The following is a 15,683-nucleotide window of genomic DNA, read 5'->3' on the forward strand; positions in this document are numbered from 1 at the left end:
GGGGCCCAGCCTCACTTAAGTGCACAGGAGCCGTGGACAGTTTTCCAAATCAAAGTTGGGCTTAGGATCTGACAGCAGCTTTCATACCCCTTCTGGAGTTAGGTTTAGAATCCCAAAGAGAGGGGACCTCCAGGGCACGGGATTGTCCCTGGTTTGAATGCTGACTGGACAAGAGGAGGGTTTCCCGGGAGCGTCGTCCTGCTGGGGCAGTGCCTGTGCCTCAGTGTGGGGGCCGCCTGTCAGGTCTCCTGTCTTCAGCCAGCAGCTCGGGAAACTAGTCAGCGATGGGTAAGGGTCTCCCAGTGCCTTGCTGGGACAGAGGCCAGGGAGACGTCCATGTGACCAGCAGCTGTCCTTCATGGTCCAGCCCCACAGCTGTGAGAACTGATGTTAGCCCAGCAGCAGGTTGCAGCGCATCTGTTTTTTTATTGAAGTGCGACAAGCACAGGAAAGTGCCCCGAGTGTTACCTAGCCCAGGGCAGTCCCCACGGCCTCTGGAGGGTTGATCAGTTGGAGCTGGGCTCATCACCAGTTGTCTGTGGCTCTTCTGTGTCCTCCCTGCCTGTGAGCTGGGTTGTGGGAGGGCATTGAGAATCACTCCTCTCTCTCCATGCTTCTGGCGTCACTTCTAGTCAAGCTGTAGAAAGTAGCCAGTCCTTTTGGCTAAAAACGGGCCTTCTAAAGCGGTCCGCTGCATGCAGGCTGCATGGGGGAGGCCTTCTTCAGAGCTGGGGCGGCGGGGTTTCTGCGGTACAGAAGGCAGCAGTGTCCGGCGTGGAAGGGCCTGGGGGCATGTGTGGGGGCAGATAGGCGGTGGGTCTGTCCTGGCTGAGCAGAGGCTCTGACCAGTCCCCGGCCCCCCCTGAGTGGAGAGCGGGGACTTGGCGCCCTCTCCCCAGCTGTCCTGGGAATGGGATTTGTAGGCCTTGAGAAGAAGACGCAGGTCCTGCAGCCCAGCGAGAAGGCGACTGTGGCCTACCATGAGGCTGGACACGCGGTGGTGGGCTGGATCCTGGAGCATGCGGACCCCCTGCTGAAGGTTAGTCTCTCGTCACCCAGTGTGTCTGTGCTGGGGCTTGGGGCCTCCTCCCTTCCCAGCTCGTCCTTCGTTCTGTGGGCCTGGGTGTTCACCCGACCTGGGTGGCTGGCTGTGTGTGGGGTCTGTGGTCATGTGGGCACCATACATTCAAGGTGGTGGCCGTTTTAGTTTTCAAGGAATGTAATGGTCTGGAATTTGTCAAAAGATTCTTTGGGGGGCTGGCCTGGTGGCGCAGTGGGGTGTTAGCTCAGGGCCAATCTTCCTTACCAAAGGGGGGAAAAAAGATTCTTTAGGGGGTGGGTAGGCAGAGAGGATGTCTGAATGCAGGCACTTGACACCCTAGAGGTTTGCTGCTAAACTCGCCTCGCTCCTAAGCTTTGGCCCTGAAGTTGCGGCTCCTCTGGAACTTCCTTGAGGGGCAGGACAGAGGTGGTTTCCACGTTAACCCTGGGGGTGGCCCCTGGTGGTGGTGGGCCCAGGGGTTTTCTCTCTTCCCACAGTATTGTGGAGAGACTGACGGTCAGAGCTGGGCAACGTTGGCCTGGGGTGCTCCAGGGTGGCCCCTGAAGGGGCAGGCTCTGCTCAGGGAGTGACGAGGGCCCGCCTGCCATGCCTTGAAGGTGTCCATCATCCCCCGGGGTGAGGGGCTGGGCTATGTCCAGTGCTTGCCCAGGGAGCAGCACCTGTACACGCGGGAACAGCTCCTGGACCGCGTGTGTGTGATGCTGGGGGGCAGGGTGGCCGAGCAGGTCTTCTTTGGGCAGATCACCACGGGGGCCCAGGACGACTTGAGGAAGGTCACCCATAGTGCCTACGCCCAGGTAAAGGGCAGCGACCCCGGAGGGGCTCTTCGGAGCCTCGCCCAGCCAGGCTCACCCTCGGCTCCTCGCTCACTTCCAGGTTGTGCAGTTTGGGATGAGCGAAAAGCTAGGCCAGGTGTCCTTCGACCTTCCCCGGCAAGGTGAGACGCTGGTGGAGAGACCGTACAGTGAGGCCACTGCCCAGCTCATTGACGAGGAGGTCCGGTGCCTCATCAGCTCTGCCTACGAGCGGACCCTGGACCTGCTGATGCGGTGCCGGGACCGGGTGGACAAGGCGAGTCAGGCCGGGTATAGGGCCGGGCCCCATCCCCGTGGGATGCTCAGGTTTGGGGCCTGCCTTTGGCGGTGCCCACTGTCCTGGAGTGGCTGAGTGGACTTGTTCAGGATAGCCTGATGGGCAGCTGTGATTTCCAGGTGGGCAAGCGGCTGCTGGAGAAGGAGGTGCTGGAGAAGCCGGACATGTTGGAGCTGCTGGGCCCCCGGCCCTTCGCGGAGAAGTCCACCTATGAAGAGTTTGTGGAAGGCACCGGCAGCCTAGAGGAGGACACGTCCCTTCCCGAGGGGCTGAAGGGCTGGAACTGGGGACAGGAGGAGGGGAGCACGGAGCATTGAATGCAGGAGAGCCCAACTTAGCCACTCTACCTCTGGGAGCAGTGGCGGGAATTACCAGAAAACACATTAAAACACGTGATAACTGCAGATGGGCGTTTTAGATGAGGGCACTCTGACCTCGCAGTGATCCCGCTCCCAGAATATGGCCTTCCCCTGTGACAGGAGCTGGAACCCTGTTCCTAGAGGACAGGGGCCCAAGTCAGGGGAGGGCAGCGAGCCGTAACTCACCTGCCACCCCAGGAGCAGAGGGCGTTGTGTCTTCCTGGAGACCGCGAGTGTTGGACCCCTGTGGGCCTCTGACAGGATGGGTGGTGGTCGCATGTGGTGGGGACAGTGCCTCGTGGAGAAGTGTTAAGTGCTGGTCACTGTAATTGCCTCAAGGAGAGGAGGCTTCTGGCTCAGGCCAGAATTGCTCAGGGTTTGGTGAGGCGGCAGAATTAAGAAAAGGAAATTATGAGCCAATTATCAAGGAAAAGTTTAGTTTTTAAAATAGCCATTTGGGTGGAAGGCCTGTCAGTCTTTATGGAGGAAACTCAACACTTCCCAGAGGGGTGTGGTTACGGGAGGATGGTGAGGCCTTGGGGGCCCGAGTCCCCCAGCACCTGGGCTGAGTGTGAGGGAGGCAGTTTCTCAGAACCCAGCACCCAGGGGCTGGCCCTGTGGCCGAGGGGTTAAGTTCGCGCGCTCTGCTTCAGTGGCCCAGGGTTCCCCTGGTTCGGATCCTGGGCATGGACATAGCACTGCTCATTAGGCCATGCTGAGGCGGCGTCCCACATGCCACAAGCAGAGGCACTCACAGTAGAACATACAACTCTGTACTGGCAGGCTTTGGGGAGAAGAAGACAAAAAAGATTAGCAACAGATGTTAGCTCAGGTGCCAGTCTTTAAAAGGAAAAACCAGCATCCATCTTTGGCGGGGGCCTGAGCAACAGAATGTGTCTGGATTCACCCCCTTCGGTAACCGGTGGGCCTGTTACCCTTTTAGGATCACGAGAGAGGCTCTGGGCCTTATGTGGGGGTGCTGCTGTCACTACCTGTTAACCCTCTTTCTGGTGTCAGGCAGCTGCCAGACGAGGGGAGAGCCAGTCGTAGGTGGAGAGCCCTAGGTCTGATGCTCGCGCCCAGTGCCCTGGGAGGCAGAGTCAGGACGGGGAACCTGGTTAGTGGAGGGGTCCCAGCGCACGCCTGCCCCCTGGAGTTGTCAGAATTGTGACACTCACGGGGCATCAGCTGCTGCCTTCGTGTGGGTGGGCAATGTCTGGGTCACCTGGTAACCCTCTGCTCGCCTGACTGCTGCTCAAGACATCCTGGGGTGACTGGCTGTGGGGGGCAGGGAGTGGCCTCTTTCCATGACGCACCTGCCCACTGCTCTTGGCCCATCTAAGACCAGACACTGGGACTTGGTCTTAAATTTTCCAAATCGTTTGTTATGTTTGCCTCAAAAATATAATTTCCAACTTGGAACAAGCACTTTCAACTTCTCTTGTTTGTAAAATGTGCATTATTGAATTTTTTTAAATCTCCAGGGGGCCAGCCCGGTGGGGCAGCAGCAAAGTTCCCACATTCTGCTTTGGCAGCCTGGGGTTCGTGGGTTCAGATTCCGGGTGCGGACCTATGCACCACTTGGCAAAGCCATGCTGTGGGAGGCATCCCACGTATAAAGTAGGGGAAGATGGGCACGGATGTTAGCTCAGGGCCAGTCTTCCTCAGCAAAAAGAGGAGGATTGGCAGCAGATGTTAGCTCAGGGCTAATCTTCCTCACCAAAACAAACAAACAAATTTAGGGCTCACTGTGTAATGCAGCTTCCACCAGATTCAGCCTCCGTTAGCTGAGTGGTTTGGGGGTCCTGCCAGGGTCCTGTCTGGGTGCTCCCCTCAATCCTAGGGAGGCGCTGTGGCATCCAGAGCCACCTGGGCACCCATTCCCCAGCTTCAGGTCAGTTCCTGGGCCCACAGATGGAGGAGACCTGGCTGAGAATCTTCTGTCAGGGAGGCTGGGGACCCACCTGCATGGTGCCCAGCGTCTGTTCTCTGGGCCCGTCTCACAGGTGGTTAAAATGGTTGGGGTTGGGCCTTGGCCTTGGCCTTCTGCTCGCAGAGGGGCCCTGCTTGCTGGCTGCCTCCCTGTGAGAAGCCTGTTGTCCTCACTGGGAGACTCACCAGGGAACCTTGTTCCGCTTCCAGCTTGGGCTTGTGTGGGGGCAGGATCTTCACCTAATGACCAGACGACCAGGGCACTTGTCCCTGAAGTGTGACCCAGATAAGCAGCCCGGAGGCAGCAAGGCTGAGCCCCTAGTGGCTGCAGCTGGAGAAAGACCTGGAGCATGAGCGTTGCTCCTCGAGCGTCAGCCCCGCCCCTGAGCGCTGGGGTCAGCTGAAAGGAAGAGACCTGGTGAGGCCTTGGGGTGGGTGATGTTTTAATCCCACTTTTTGTCAACGAGCTCTGCGGAAGCTGCAGCAAGAAGGATGGAAATTGGGCAGGAAGACCCGGTTGGTGGGGTGGGAGCAGTTTTAAGAGGAATTCTCGGTCGCGTCTGGTCAGCATCTGCATGGTGCTGCTCATCGTGCGTGGAGGGCGTGGGCGGTGTCCCCCAGGCCCCGCGCGGAAGGCAAACTCCTGCGTTTCTGAGGCCCGTTTTCCTGGCAGGGACTTGCCTGTAGCTGCACGCAGTGGGTCCAGCACATGCCCAGCGCATCCACAGAAGAGCCCGGCTTCCTTCCCCAGAAACGTTCCAGTGGGGGATGGGTCAGGGCAGGTTGGCGTGGGGACAGAGAGCAAGCTTACATGTGTATTTTAAAACCATTCTTGGACTCGCTGGCAGACCAGAAGCCTATTCTATCCCTTAGCACGTAGGCAGCAGCATTGGGAATAGCCGAGCCTGGTGCCCCTGAATTGGGGGCCGGGGGCTGTGCACAGGTCCCCTCACATCCCCGCCCACCTCGGGCTGCTCCACCCCAGGCCAGGAGGCTGGCTGGGGACTCAGACCCACGGGGATGCGTGCTGGATTGTGGGAATGTCACAGGCTAAGGTGAACCCCTGCCCAGGAGTCGGAGGCAGTGGTGCCATATTTGGTGTTCTGAGCTAGGGGAGTGGGCCCTGCTGTCGCAGAGACCAGGAGAGGCAGGGTTTTAGGGCCTGGGGAGGGGACCCTGGTGCCGACATTGCTCCCTGGGCTGCAGGAAGGGGACATGATTGAAATCAAGGTGGCAATTTTAAGGACCCGCCCACCCACATACTTGGCTGGACAGCAGAGCATCCCATGGGCTGGAGCTCGGTGTGGCCATTCACAGACTAGAACCCCAAAACCCCCAGGGGCTTTGCAGAGCAGCTCTTGCTGGCTCAGGTCCCCCCACACCCAGAACCCACTCAGGAATCTTGTGACAGACGAGAGCACCAGTCCTGCAGAAAGAAGTTTCCAGAAGGCCCAGGCCACTCCCATCTCATCCCCGGCTGTTGTGGTCCCTGATCCAGGGACCAGGAAGGAGCTGGACGTAAGGCCACTGGACTGTGCTTGTGCTGGGGTGCCCCGAGACCCCGGCCCGGAGCCACGTGGGGCGGGCAGAGTGTCCATGGGGCCACGACTGTCCAGGTCTTCCCACGCGGCCCTGGGGCCAGCCCCCTAGTCCTCCTTGGGCCTCTCCACGGTGAGACACGTGTCCACAATTCCCGGCTGCCGCTCGGCGTCACTGACGGGCTGCTTCTCGCGGTTCTGCTCGGCCCTGGTGCGCGTCCAGGAGGGGGAGCGCAGACAGCCGGCCCGGGGCAGCGGGTGCAGACCTGGCGGGAACACGAGGGTAGGGGTCAGTGAGACTGGGGTCCCCTGTATGTGCCTCCATCGTGGGGTTCGGCTGCATACTGGGGTCCTCTGGATGCTTATAAAACACCCAGGTGCTGGGCCACCAGCAATGCAGATGTGTGGGTCCGGGTGTGGCCTGGCCCGGAGCAGCCGACCACCCCCCCGCCCTCCCAGGGAGCAGGCTCTGCAGGGTTGGGGTCTGAGCCCCCGACCCACCCCTCCACCTCCTGCCTGCGTGAGGTGTGAGCAGGGAGGGAGGAAGGCCACTGGGCCCCCACTGGCTGCCTTGCTGTCTCTGAGGCCTTCAGGGTCTTGGGCTAAGGGCAACGCTTCCCTGAGAACTGAAAGGGAAACCAAGTCAGGGCTGAGCTGAGGAGGGGCCAGGCAAATGCCACCCTCTTTGTGCTGGGCCTAACTTGCGATTAAATTCACATGTAGTAAATTCTACCTTTGGTGGGACTGTGGCCTTGACCTTTGTTGGTGTTTGAAAATTAGAATTGAGGCGTAGTTTTAACAGGAGGAAAATTCCTTAAAATTGGGCAAATAGATAAGTAAAATGCAAAAATGTTGCATGAAATGGTGCAGTGGTGATAAATACTTAAACACACACTTGAGAGAAAATTATTTTCAAAAAAAGAGGTTTGCAAAAAGCAATGTCCAGGGCTGGGGGGGTCTTCAGCCCCAGACCTCCCCACACTGCCCGCTGAGCCCCAACACCAGCCCCACCTGCCGGTGACTCGCTGGTCAGGTTCTCGTCGTCCGAGTCAGCGAAGACCTCGGCCAGCTCCTGGTCGGACATGTCAGTCAGCTCGGTGAGGTCCAGGAGGTCAAAGTGCACCTCCAGAGAGGAGACACTGCTCAGGGGCTCTGGGGGCAGAGGGGGCTGGTCACTGGCACAGTCCCTCCACCAAGAGCCCCCCAGGAGGCCCAGTGAGGAACCAGAACTCTGGGTAAAGCCCAGCCAGGTCAGGATAGGTGGGGCGGACCCAGATCCCACCGTCTGCTCTCCACACTCAAGACTAAATGCCTTCTGGGGTCCCCTGTTCCACAGATGGTGCAGCCAAGGCCCCACCCCCACAGCCAAAAGGGTGTGTAGACAGGGCCCCCCTGAATTTCCCAGGGGAGCTCTTGGGTCCCCATGGAGAGTGCTGGGCAGGTCGGCCATACTCACGCCTCCTCTCTGTGACCTGCAGGAGCCCTGGTGCCGGTATCGGGATGCCCACCTCCTCCTCAGCCACAGGCGAGTGCCCGCTGTCCCCTGGTCCGTGGGCCGGGGTGCCCAGGGCAGCCTGTGGCACCTCAACCTCCTTAACTATTTCTGCAAAAAGACAGAAGTTGTTAACCTGAGAGGAGACATGGGGGCTCCTCCCCAGGAAGAGATGTGGAAGCTCCCACAACCCCAGGAGGAGACACGGGGCTCCTCCCCAGGAAGAGACGTGGGGGCTCCTACACCCCCAGGAGGAGACACGGGGCTCCTCCCCAGGAAGAGACGTGGGGGCTCCTACACCCCCAGGAGGAGACACGGGGCTCCTCCCCAAGAAGAGACGTGGGGTTCCCACACCCTACAGGGTGCAGGCAGGGAGGACTAGAGAATGCGGCTCCTGGCGCCCTCACTGGAGGCTCAGAGCAGTGACCAGGACCCAGACAAGGACAGGGGCTTCTCCATGGTGGCCTCCTGCTGTGGACAAGGAAGGGGATGACCTTGCCCTGCGTGCTGGAGCACAGGCCATGCAGGTCTCAGTGGGACTTCCTGCTGGTCCCATCAGCTCAGGGCCCACAGGGTCCTGACACTGTCACTTGTCTCTACTCTGTTCCAACCGAGGGTCCAGCGGTCACTCATGCATTTCCTTCTCCATTGGCTCCCGTTAACCCAGAACAGCCCCTGCTCGTCTATCTGTCCTCTGTGGACTGCCTTTTAAAAAAAAATCTATGTTGTTTTTGAATTCAAAATAATACACTCTCATAGTAGAAGAGTTACAGAACAGGAGGAAGGAGCCGACCCCTCACCACCAACCACGCTTCACCATTGAGGAATGTTCCTCCAGGTTTTTTCTATGCAATTATTATTTTTTAAAATATAATTACTTGTTTTTAATATTTAACAATTTTTCGTTGGATGAGAGCAGGAGGCCCCTTGGGGAGGAGACTGCCACTCAGAGATGAGACCTTGGCCCCACAAAAGCGCCAACTGTGCCCTTCTGTTGCTGGGGCGACACCTGTCCTGTCGGCTCACATCCCCCCATCCACACCTTACTAGCTCCTCCTCAGAATGCCTCGGGCCCACCAGCATCTCCCCCTCCACAATGGCCAGGCTCCCTCGCCCCCCGCAGAGAGCTCAAGGGTCCTCTGAGGCAACTGGACCCCTTGGCTCCCCCACGTCCCCACTGTGGCCCCACTGCCGCCCTCTCCTGGGACCCCTCCCCACAGATCCCCACCGTCCCTCAGCTGAGGGGCCCCCGGCCGAGCAGGTGCTCAGTAAGGACTGGAGTGAACAGGGCCCTCCACGCTCCCTGCAGCAGGGCCCTGCCCACCCCACAGGGTGAACACTGAGAGAGGGGTGTGGATGAAGCCACAGGAGCAGCTGCCTTCAGCGTTGTGCCAAGGGGGGCCCGGCTGGGGCCCTTAGTGCCAACAGCTGCCTGTGTCCTCCCCGACAGTGTGGTCAGCAGCCTGGACGCCGGCTGGCACGTGAGTCTGGAGGGTCCCCATCTGAGAGAGAAGATAATGCCATCGATTTGCAGCTGCAGAGCTGGCCAGGTCGCCCCTAGGCCGTGTGGCTGAGGGAAGGTGGCCCTGCTGACCCGCAGACTGCTGAGCTCTGCCCTTGTTGTGTCATCACATGGGGCCTGGGCCCACCCAGGACAGACGGGGGCTCCAGGGATCGGTTTCCACCTCTCAGCAGCATTTGGAACGTGGCTTTTGAGCATCCTCAGAGGGTAGAGTTACACCCACCAGTGTCCCACATGCCCAGCTGGCAAGGACACCTTCCCACCCAGAGGGCACAAGAGATGTGACTGGGACCTGCTCGGAGCAACGGGGAGCTGAGCTCTGCCTCGAGCCCAGGCCGTCCAGCTGAGAGTTGTGGTCAAGGGTCGAAGACTGACCCCTGGGGGCTTTCAGTCTGCAGGAGATTTGCTTTGTTTCCTCGAGGGGTGTTGGTGCAGTGGCCCCGGGGTCCCTCCCCCAGGGTGTCAGTGTGATGGGAGTGTGCTCGTGCCCCACTGGCCTGTGCTGCGCCCACAACACAGACAATTCCACACATGGGGCCCATGGCTGCGGGTCGCTGTCGGGGCTGGGGGCTCGGTTTGGGGCAGGTGCTGCTGTCTGTCTCGAGCCTCCAAACGGGCAGGTGGCTCTGGGTTAACAACAAGAACAGTGACAGCAGCTCACGTGTTCTCAGATTGGTCTGTGACAGGCATGGCCCCAGCACTCTCTGTTTTTCAACCAACATCACAAGTGCTGAGTTTTGTGCTTTAGAGACGCAGCTCATCTCAGGCACACGGCCCGGGGACCATGGCCTCCAGGGTCTCAGCCGCCACCTGCCGGCCTCTGTTCCCGAGTCATGGCATGGGGCTGGCGACCGGACAGGGCAGGAGCGAGGTGAGACTCGCCTGACCGTGTGCCCATGGGAGGCTGCTCTGTGTCCCTGGGCCCTGAGCCAGGTGGAGGTGGGTTTCTGAAAGAAGGGGGACAGAGGTGGGGTCTCTGCTTACAGCTGCCCTCTCTCGCTGGGTGGGGCCTCTTGGCCAGGAAAGAAGGCACTCGTTCACTCGTTCGTTTGTTCATTCATTCAGTCATCCAATAGGCTTCCTGAGTACCCACTCTGCGCTGGGGACACGGCATGAACAAAATAGGTGACTCTGCCCTTGGGGGTGGGCCTTGCTGGGGGCAGTGGGGGAAGGGTCTCAAGGTGGGCAGGAGTTGGGCGATACCTGGGTGAGACGGACCAGCAGAGGTCCTGAGGGGAGCATGGCTGTGCGTCTGAGGAACGGCGGTGGGCGGTGCCCATCACAGAAACGTCGTCAGGACTGTGGCTGCTACTCTGAGTGAGCTGGGAGAAGCCGCTCACGGGTTCTGAGCTGGGACAGCATCAACCTGCATTTTTATGGGATGCAGTCCAGGAAGGAAGGATGAAGTCCACAGGTGCTGCCCCCCTCCCATGTGCACTGAGCTGGGGGACAGGCAGAGGCAAGCAGGACCTCAGCCAAACAGCACAGTCCTTCTCCATCTTGCCTTGGGGAGGGGGCTGGGAACACCAGTAGGCCTCATTATAGGTCCTGGGATCCAGGGGCCCCTAGGACAAAACTCCAGACCCACAGGCTCAGCGTCCTGTCCTGCTGACTGTGAGAAGCACATTTTATCAGATTTCAACATCCTGTCCAAGCGAGGCATCTATGATTGATGGTGTCCTAGTTAACAGAACATGGTACCCTGCACTGTTGAAACCACCGCCTGTCTTCTGTTTGATTCTTTCCCACCTCCCTCTGGCAGTGTCTGGTCTTTGTTCTGCAAATCCTGTGCCCTGGCCTGTGTCACAGCTGTGGGGGGAGGAAAGAGAATAAGATGCAACTTTTGCCATCAAGGACACTGATCATTTGATTGGAAGCATGTGATGAAAATAGGAGACTAAGAGTCAAAATGCCAGGGCAGATGCCAGGGACAGGAGGCCCCGGGCCCGGAAGAGGCACAGCTGATTCGGGCGTGTAAAGTGGAGCAGCCACCGTGGAAAACCGTCTAGCAGTTCCTCAGACTATTAAACGGGGAGTCCCCACATGACCCAGCAATTCTGCTCCTACACACACACCCAGGAGAGGCGGGAGCACACACCCATGCCCCCAAACGCACACATGTGCACACACACATATGCTCACCACAGCACTATTCACAACAGTCAAAGTGGAATCAAACCCAAATGTCCACTGATGGATGAACGAGTAAACAAAATGTGTTCCGTCCACATGGTGGAATATTACTCAGCCATGAAAGGAAACAAAGCGCTGACACGTGAACCCTGAAAACATCATGGTAAGGGCAAGACGCCAGTCACCAAAGGCCACAGGATTCCTTATGATTCCACATGAGATGTCCAGAATAGGCAAATCCATAGAGAGAAAGAAGTAGATTAGAAAAGACATAGGAAGTAGACTGGCGGTTTCCGGGGGCAGGGGTATGTGTGGAACGAGGAGTGACTGCGATTGGGCACAAGGTCTCCTTCTGGAGTGACGAAAATGTTCTAAAATCACCTAGTGGTGATGGCTGCACAACTTTGTGAATATACTAAAAATACTTAATTGTACACTTTAAAAGGGTGAATTTTGTGATATGTGAATTATATCTCAATTTAAAAAAAATTCTCAATGGAAACAAAGGCTGGTTTTGGCTGGAGTTGACAGGTGCTAACGCTGCTGTGTGCTCACCCTGTGCCAGGCCCCGGGCTCAGAGGCTGCGATTGGGTATGAGAAGTGTGAGTCCAGGGCCCAGGCTTGGTCCCAGCACACAGTAGGTGCACCATAACTGTCTGTTGAGAGAATGAGCCCACGACCACAGCCCACAGTTAACAAGCGGCATCCCCAGGTCTGCGTGATACCCTGTCTACAAGCCCTTGTAGGAAGAAGGGACCAATTCTCCACGGTGAGCCTGCTGCTCTTCCTGGGGTACAAACAGAGTGACACACAGGCAGCCACGGGGCTGAGGGTGCTTGGCAGCTGGGCCAAGCCGCAAGCTAGGTGGCTCAGCAGCCCTGGGTCACTGGGCCAGGGCAGGTGTTTCCAGGCGTTTCTGATGCCCAGGAAAGCCAGGGTGTGGGACAGCGACACCCTGGCTGTGAGCCCAGTGCAGTCCCTTAAGGGGATGAGGCCCCAGCCCCTGCAGGGGCTGCTGCCACCTTGAGCTGTGCAGGCCCAGGGGCAGCACGCCTGTGGGGGACGGTAGTGGGTGCCACAGTTCTGCGCCCCAGGCCGACTGCTGATCTGAGTGGAGACGGTAGGGTTACCTGGTGCTATGCTGTTGACCTATTTTCCGTCACATTCATGCCGAGAACTTGGCCCAAATCTCAAGTTTCCTGCTGCGTGCCCAGGGCCTGGCCCTGCGCATCAGGGAGGTGCTCTGCACACACCCACGAACGAAAGAACGAATGAGTTAATGCAGTGCACAAACGAACGTCATTAAAAAAACGACTGCAGGGAGGGGAGACGGTCACAGAGGTGGTGGCACCTGCACCCCATCTCCCCAGCCCTTTGTCCCTGGACTTACTGCCCTCCCCCAGCATTTCGAGGATGTCCAGTGGGTCCCGCGAGGGCTCCGCCTCCTGAGGGCAGGGCTGTTCCTCAGACTTGAGGGGGCGGGCTAGAGCCTGGTTTTCCAAACGCACCAGTTGGAAACCTTCAAGACGTGCTCTCTGTGCCACACCCCACTCACTTCTCCCCTCTGTGTGCGCACACTTGGCTGTTAAGAAATTACTGTTAATTTGTTTAGGTGCAAAAATGGTATTTTAATTATACTCTGTAAAAATCTTATCTTTTAGAGATAACTTCAGAAGTACTTACGGATGAAAAAATATGTCTAGATTTGCTACAAATTATGATTGAAGGGAGGTTGGTGGTCTGGTCGAGCAGGCCGGAAGGTGGCAGGCGGGGCTGGACCGTACTGTTCTCTCTACTCTGTGCGTGCTCCGCGCTCTCCAAAATAAAGTTTTCAGAAGTCAGTGAACTGAGAGAATGACAGTCACAGCCACCCACCTGTGAGCTCCTGAGCTCCCACGGAGTGGAGACCACCAGCCGTCTGTGCAGGCAGGAAACGGCTACACAGTAACAAGGGTGAGCCCCTGAGTGTGGCCAGCCCGTCTGCCTGACTGTCCCCAGCCCTACACAGGGCCCACACAGAGAAGGCATCTGATAAATACACGTCTGTGCCCTCAGTGCGTTAGGTCTCTGAGGCCCCCAGGCAGTGAGATTCAGAAACTGAACGGTCTTAAGCTCCTCTCCCAGGGGCCCTCCCTCCAAGAAGGCTGGGGCCCATAGCCCTGCAGGGGAAGGGGGGCTGTCTCCACAACCCGCAGGCTCAGAGGGGCCCGGCTGCTTAGCCCACATGGCCCAGCTCTGCTCTCCAAATCCTCCCCTTCACGTCCCCACAAAGCTGCAACTGGGAACCCCCAGGGGGCCCGGGGCTGTCCATGGCAAGAAAAAGCTGGATCCCTCCCACACATAACAAAGAAACCTCACGCCCACTAGCCCCTAGGTGTGTCTGGTGACCCTTGCAGGGAGGGTGGCAAGGGTCTCCAGACAGCCGTCTGGAAGGCACCTGCCTAACTCAGACTGCGGACACAGCGGCGGGTGGGCCCACTGCTGCTGGACGCCTCCCGGGCCAGCCCTTGGGCTCCACAGGAGGCTGTTGGTGTCGCTGGGGGACCTCCGGCGGGTCCTTGTGTGTCAGGGAGTGGCTCCTTGGGATGGGACCTCCAGGAAACCAGTATGCATCTGGGGCCTGGCCAGGGCAGTGGAGGACCCCCACAGTTTGCATCCAAGTTCCTAGGCCAATGACATCCCCAAACCCTTTCGGAAAGGGCTCTGAGGGGGAGGTTCCCACAGTTTTCCTCCCATCATTGACCCCCGGCCTGCTGGGGCCAGATTCCAAGGTCCGGGGGTGGGTACCCAGGGTGGGACCTCATCGTCAGAGACGCGGGCAGCTATCGGCCTGCGAGGAGGGGTCGCTCCGTGCACACCTGCTCTCCCAGATGTGTGCGCCAGCAACCCCCCAGGCCGAGCCGGGGCACCCCACCCCGACCCTATGTCAGCCCGGTGCCCAGCAGGATCCCGCCGCGGCCTCCCCGCCCTGGACCCCGGAGTCGCGGCTGGGGCGAACAAAGCAGATGCGCGGCCAGGCGGGCAGCGTCGCCCCCGCGCCTCGCCGACCCGCACCCCAGATTTCGGCCCCGGCACACTCCACCTCCTGACCCTCGGTTCCGCGGCTTGGCTGAAAGGGGGTTCGGGATGAAACTCTGGGTCACACACCCAGGATAGCGCCAGACACGGCCCGGCGGCCGGGAGCGCAGAGGACGAGGGGGCGGGGACGCGCTCCGAGCGCCCGCAGCCCCGCGCGGGGGCTGTTCCCGGGAGGTGCCCCTGGCCCGGCCCCCCAGCGCGGCGGGCCAGGCTTCCTCGCTCCGCCCGGGCAGCGGGGACTCGGAGCTGCCGGTGCGTCTCCGCGGCCCCTGGGCGCGGCCGATGAGTGGGCCCGGAAGGAGGGGGCTGCGGCTCGCTGCGTGGAAGGCGGGCTCGGGGGCTCCCGGGGGCTGGGGCCGCACTCACCTCCCGGGCTGGCGCCCTCCGGGGGCTCCATGCGGCCGGCGGGGGCTGGGAGGGGCGCGGGCGGCGGCGGCGTCACCCGGCCCGGGCGCCCCTGCAGCTGCGGCGGCGACTCGGCCCAGGCTCCCGGCGCAGCGCATCGGGGCAGCAGCCGGGGGGCCGCGGCGGCGGGGAGGAGCCCGCGGGGCGGGGCGCGCAGCTGCTCCGGGGCCCCGGTCCCCCCCGCCATCCTCCCCCCGAGCCCCGCAGCACAGGTGCGGCCCCGCCCCGCCCCGCGCGCGCCCCCTGTCGGCCCCGGGCCCTGCGGACCGCCTCTCCCGCGGACTTCGCCCCCGCTGCGGACCCACCCGGCGCGGGCCGCGGCCTCCCGTCCCCGGCCCGGTGGCTGCGGCCCCCGCGCGCACTCATCCTGCAGCCGCGCCGACTTCCGTCCATTTGTTCACCCCCACATATTTATGGGGCGCCCACTACGTGCCGGCGCTTCGCGGGGCGTGGAGGGGTGGGCGCTGGAGAGGCGAAGGCGGCGCCAACACCCGGCAGCCCATAAACGTAGAACTGCCAGTTACGATAAAAGCTGTGCAGAAACTCTGGGGTAGGGGTTGGGTGGGGGCGAGAGCGCGTAACCGCGAGGCTGGAGGGGCGTGGTGGGGGGGAGGTAAGGAGACGGGAGCAGGCAGGGAGGATGCCCCAGGGAGGGAGAGCGGGGTCTGGACGTGCTGAGAACCCCAAGGAGAGAGTGAAATCCCCGCTCCAACGCTGGTCTGCTGCACTGGGCCCGCACACAAGCTCCTGGAATGCGGCTCTGTGCCAAGCCCTTTGTGTGCGATATCTCATTAATTCTCCCAGTGATCCTAAGATGGTATCCTGGTTTTAAAGGTAAAGAAGCTGAGCACAGAGAGGGTAGGTAACCTGACCAAGGTTGCACAGCCAGGCATTGGAAGCCAGAAGGTCCGGATCCAAGTCCACACTCTGCGTTTTTACAAAAACAAACCAAAGAAAAGCATCAGGGAGAAGAGTTTATTCACAGGTGGGCTGTGAACTTGGTGTTTGCAGGAAAGGCACATTCTCAAAGGCAGGTGGTACGCAGGCTTCAGCCTAGCCCGGCCCTCAC

The 15,683-nt window shown here is 60.0% G+C and overlaps 2 protein-coding genes across 54 annotated transcripts in view; one reads left to right on the forward strand and one right to left on the reverse strand.

Moving 5' to 3' along the window:
- LOC103567802 (mitochondrial inner membrane m-AAA protease component AFG3L1-like) overlaps positions 1 to 3,942 on the forward strand; it is a 28,878-nt gene extending 24,936 nt beyond the window's left edge. For 42 of the 50 annotated variants that reach the window (XM_070612555.1, XM_070612538.1, XM_070612524.1 and 39 more), the window contains 3 exons: positions 924 to 1,039; positions 1,940 to 2,134; positions 2,275 to 3,942. In XM_070612555.1, the coding sequence (XP_070468656.1) occupies positions 924 to 1,039; positions 1,940 to 2,134; positions 2,275 to 2,472 (509 nt within the window). In that variant the 3' untranslated portion in view covers positions 2,473 to 3,942. The remainder of the gene's footprint in view (positions 1 to 923; positions 1,040 to 1,939; positions 2,135 to 2,274) is intronic. The other 8 variants (XM_070612565.1, XM_070612560.1, XM_070612566.1 and 5 more) reach the window with 2 other exon arrangements.
- Positions 3,943 to 4,872: 930 nt separating this feature from the next.
- Positions 4,873 to 15,070, reverse strand: DBNDD1 (dysbindin domain containing 1). Of its 4 annotated transcripts, none has more exons than XM_070612578.1 (5): positions 14,576 to 14,708; positions 12,815 to 12,946; positions 7,441 to 7,587; positions 6,996 to 7,136; positions 4,873 to 6,250 (listed from the first exon to the last, which is right to left on the reverse strand). In XM_070612578.1, exons 4-5 carry the CDS (start codon positions 7,066 to 7,068, stop codon positions 6,093 to 6,095), a joined length of 231 nt encoding a protein of 76 aa, XP_070468679.1. In that variant the 5' UTR covers positions 7,069 to 7,136; positions 7,441 to 7,587; positions 12,815 to 12,946; positions 14,576 to 14,708; the 3' UTR covers positions 4,873 to 6,092. The 4 variants fall into 4 exon arrangements, with proteins under 4 accessions (XP_070468679.1, XP_070468678.1, XP_070468677.1 ...); XM_070612577.1 differs by lacking the exons at positions 12,815 to 12,946; positions 14,576 to 14,708 and adding exons at positions 9,983 to 10,097; positions 10,202 to 10,368 and having other exon boundaries at positions 7,441 to 8,978; XM_070612576.1 differs by lacking the exons at positions 12,815 to 12,946; positions 14,576 to 14,708 and adding an exon at positions 14,920 to 15,070.
- Between the last annotated feature and the right edge of the window lie 613 nt (positions 15,071 to 15,683).

This window comes from Equus przewalskii, chromosome 3, assembly GCF_037783145.1.
Source record: "Equus przewalskii isolate Varuska chromosome 3, EquPr2, whole genome shotgun sequence".
Taxonomy (NCBI): domain Eukaryota; kingdom Metazoa; phylum Chordata; class Mammalia; order Perissodactyla; family Equidae; genus Equus; species Equus przewalskii.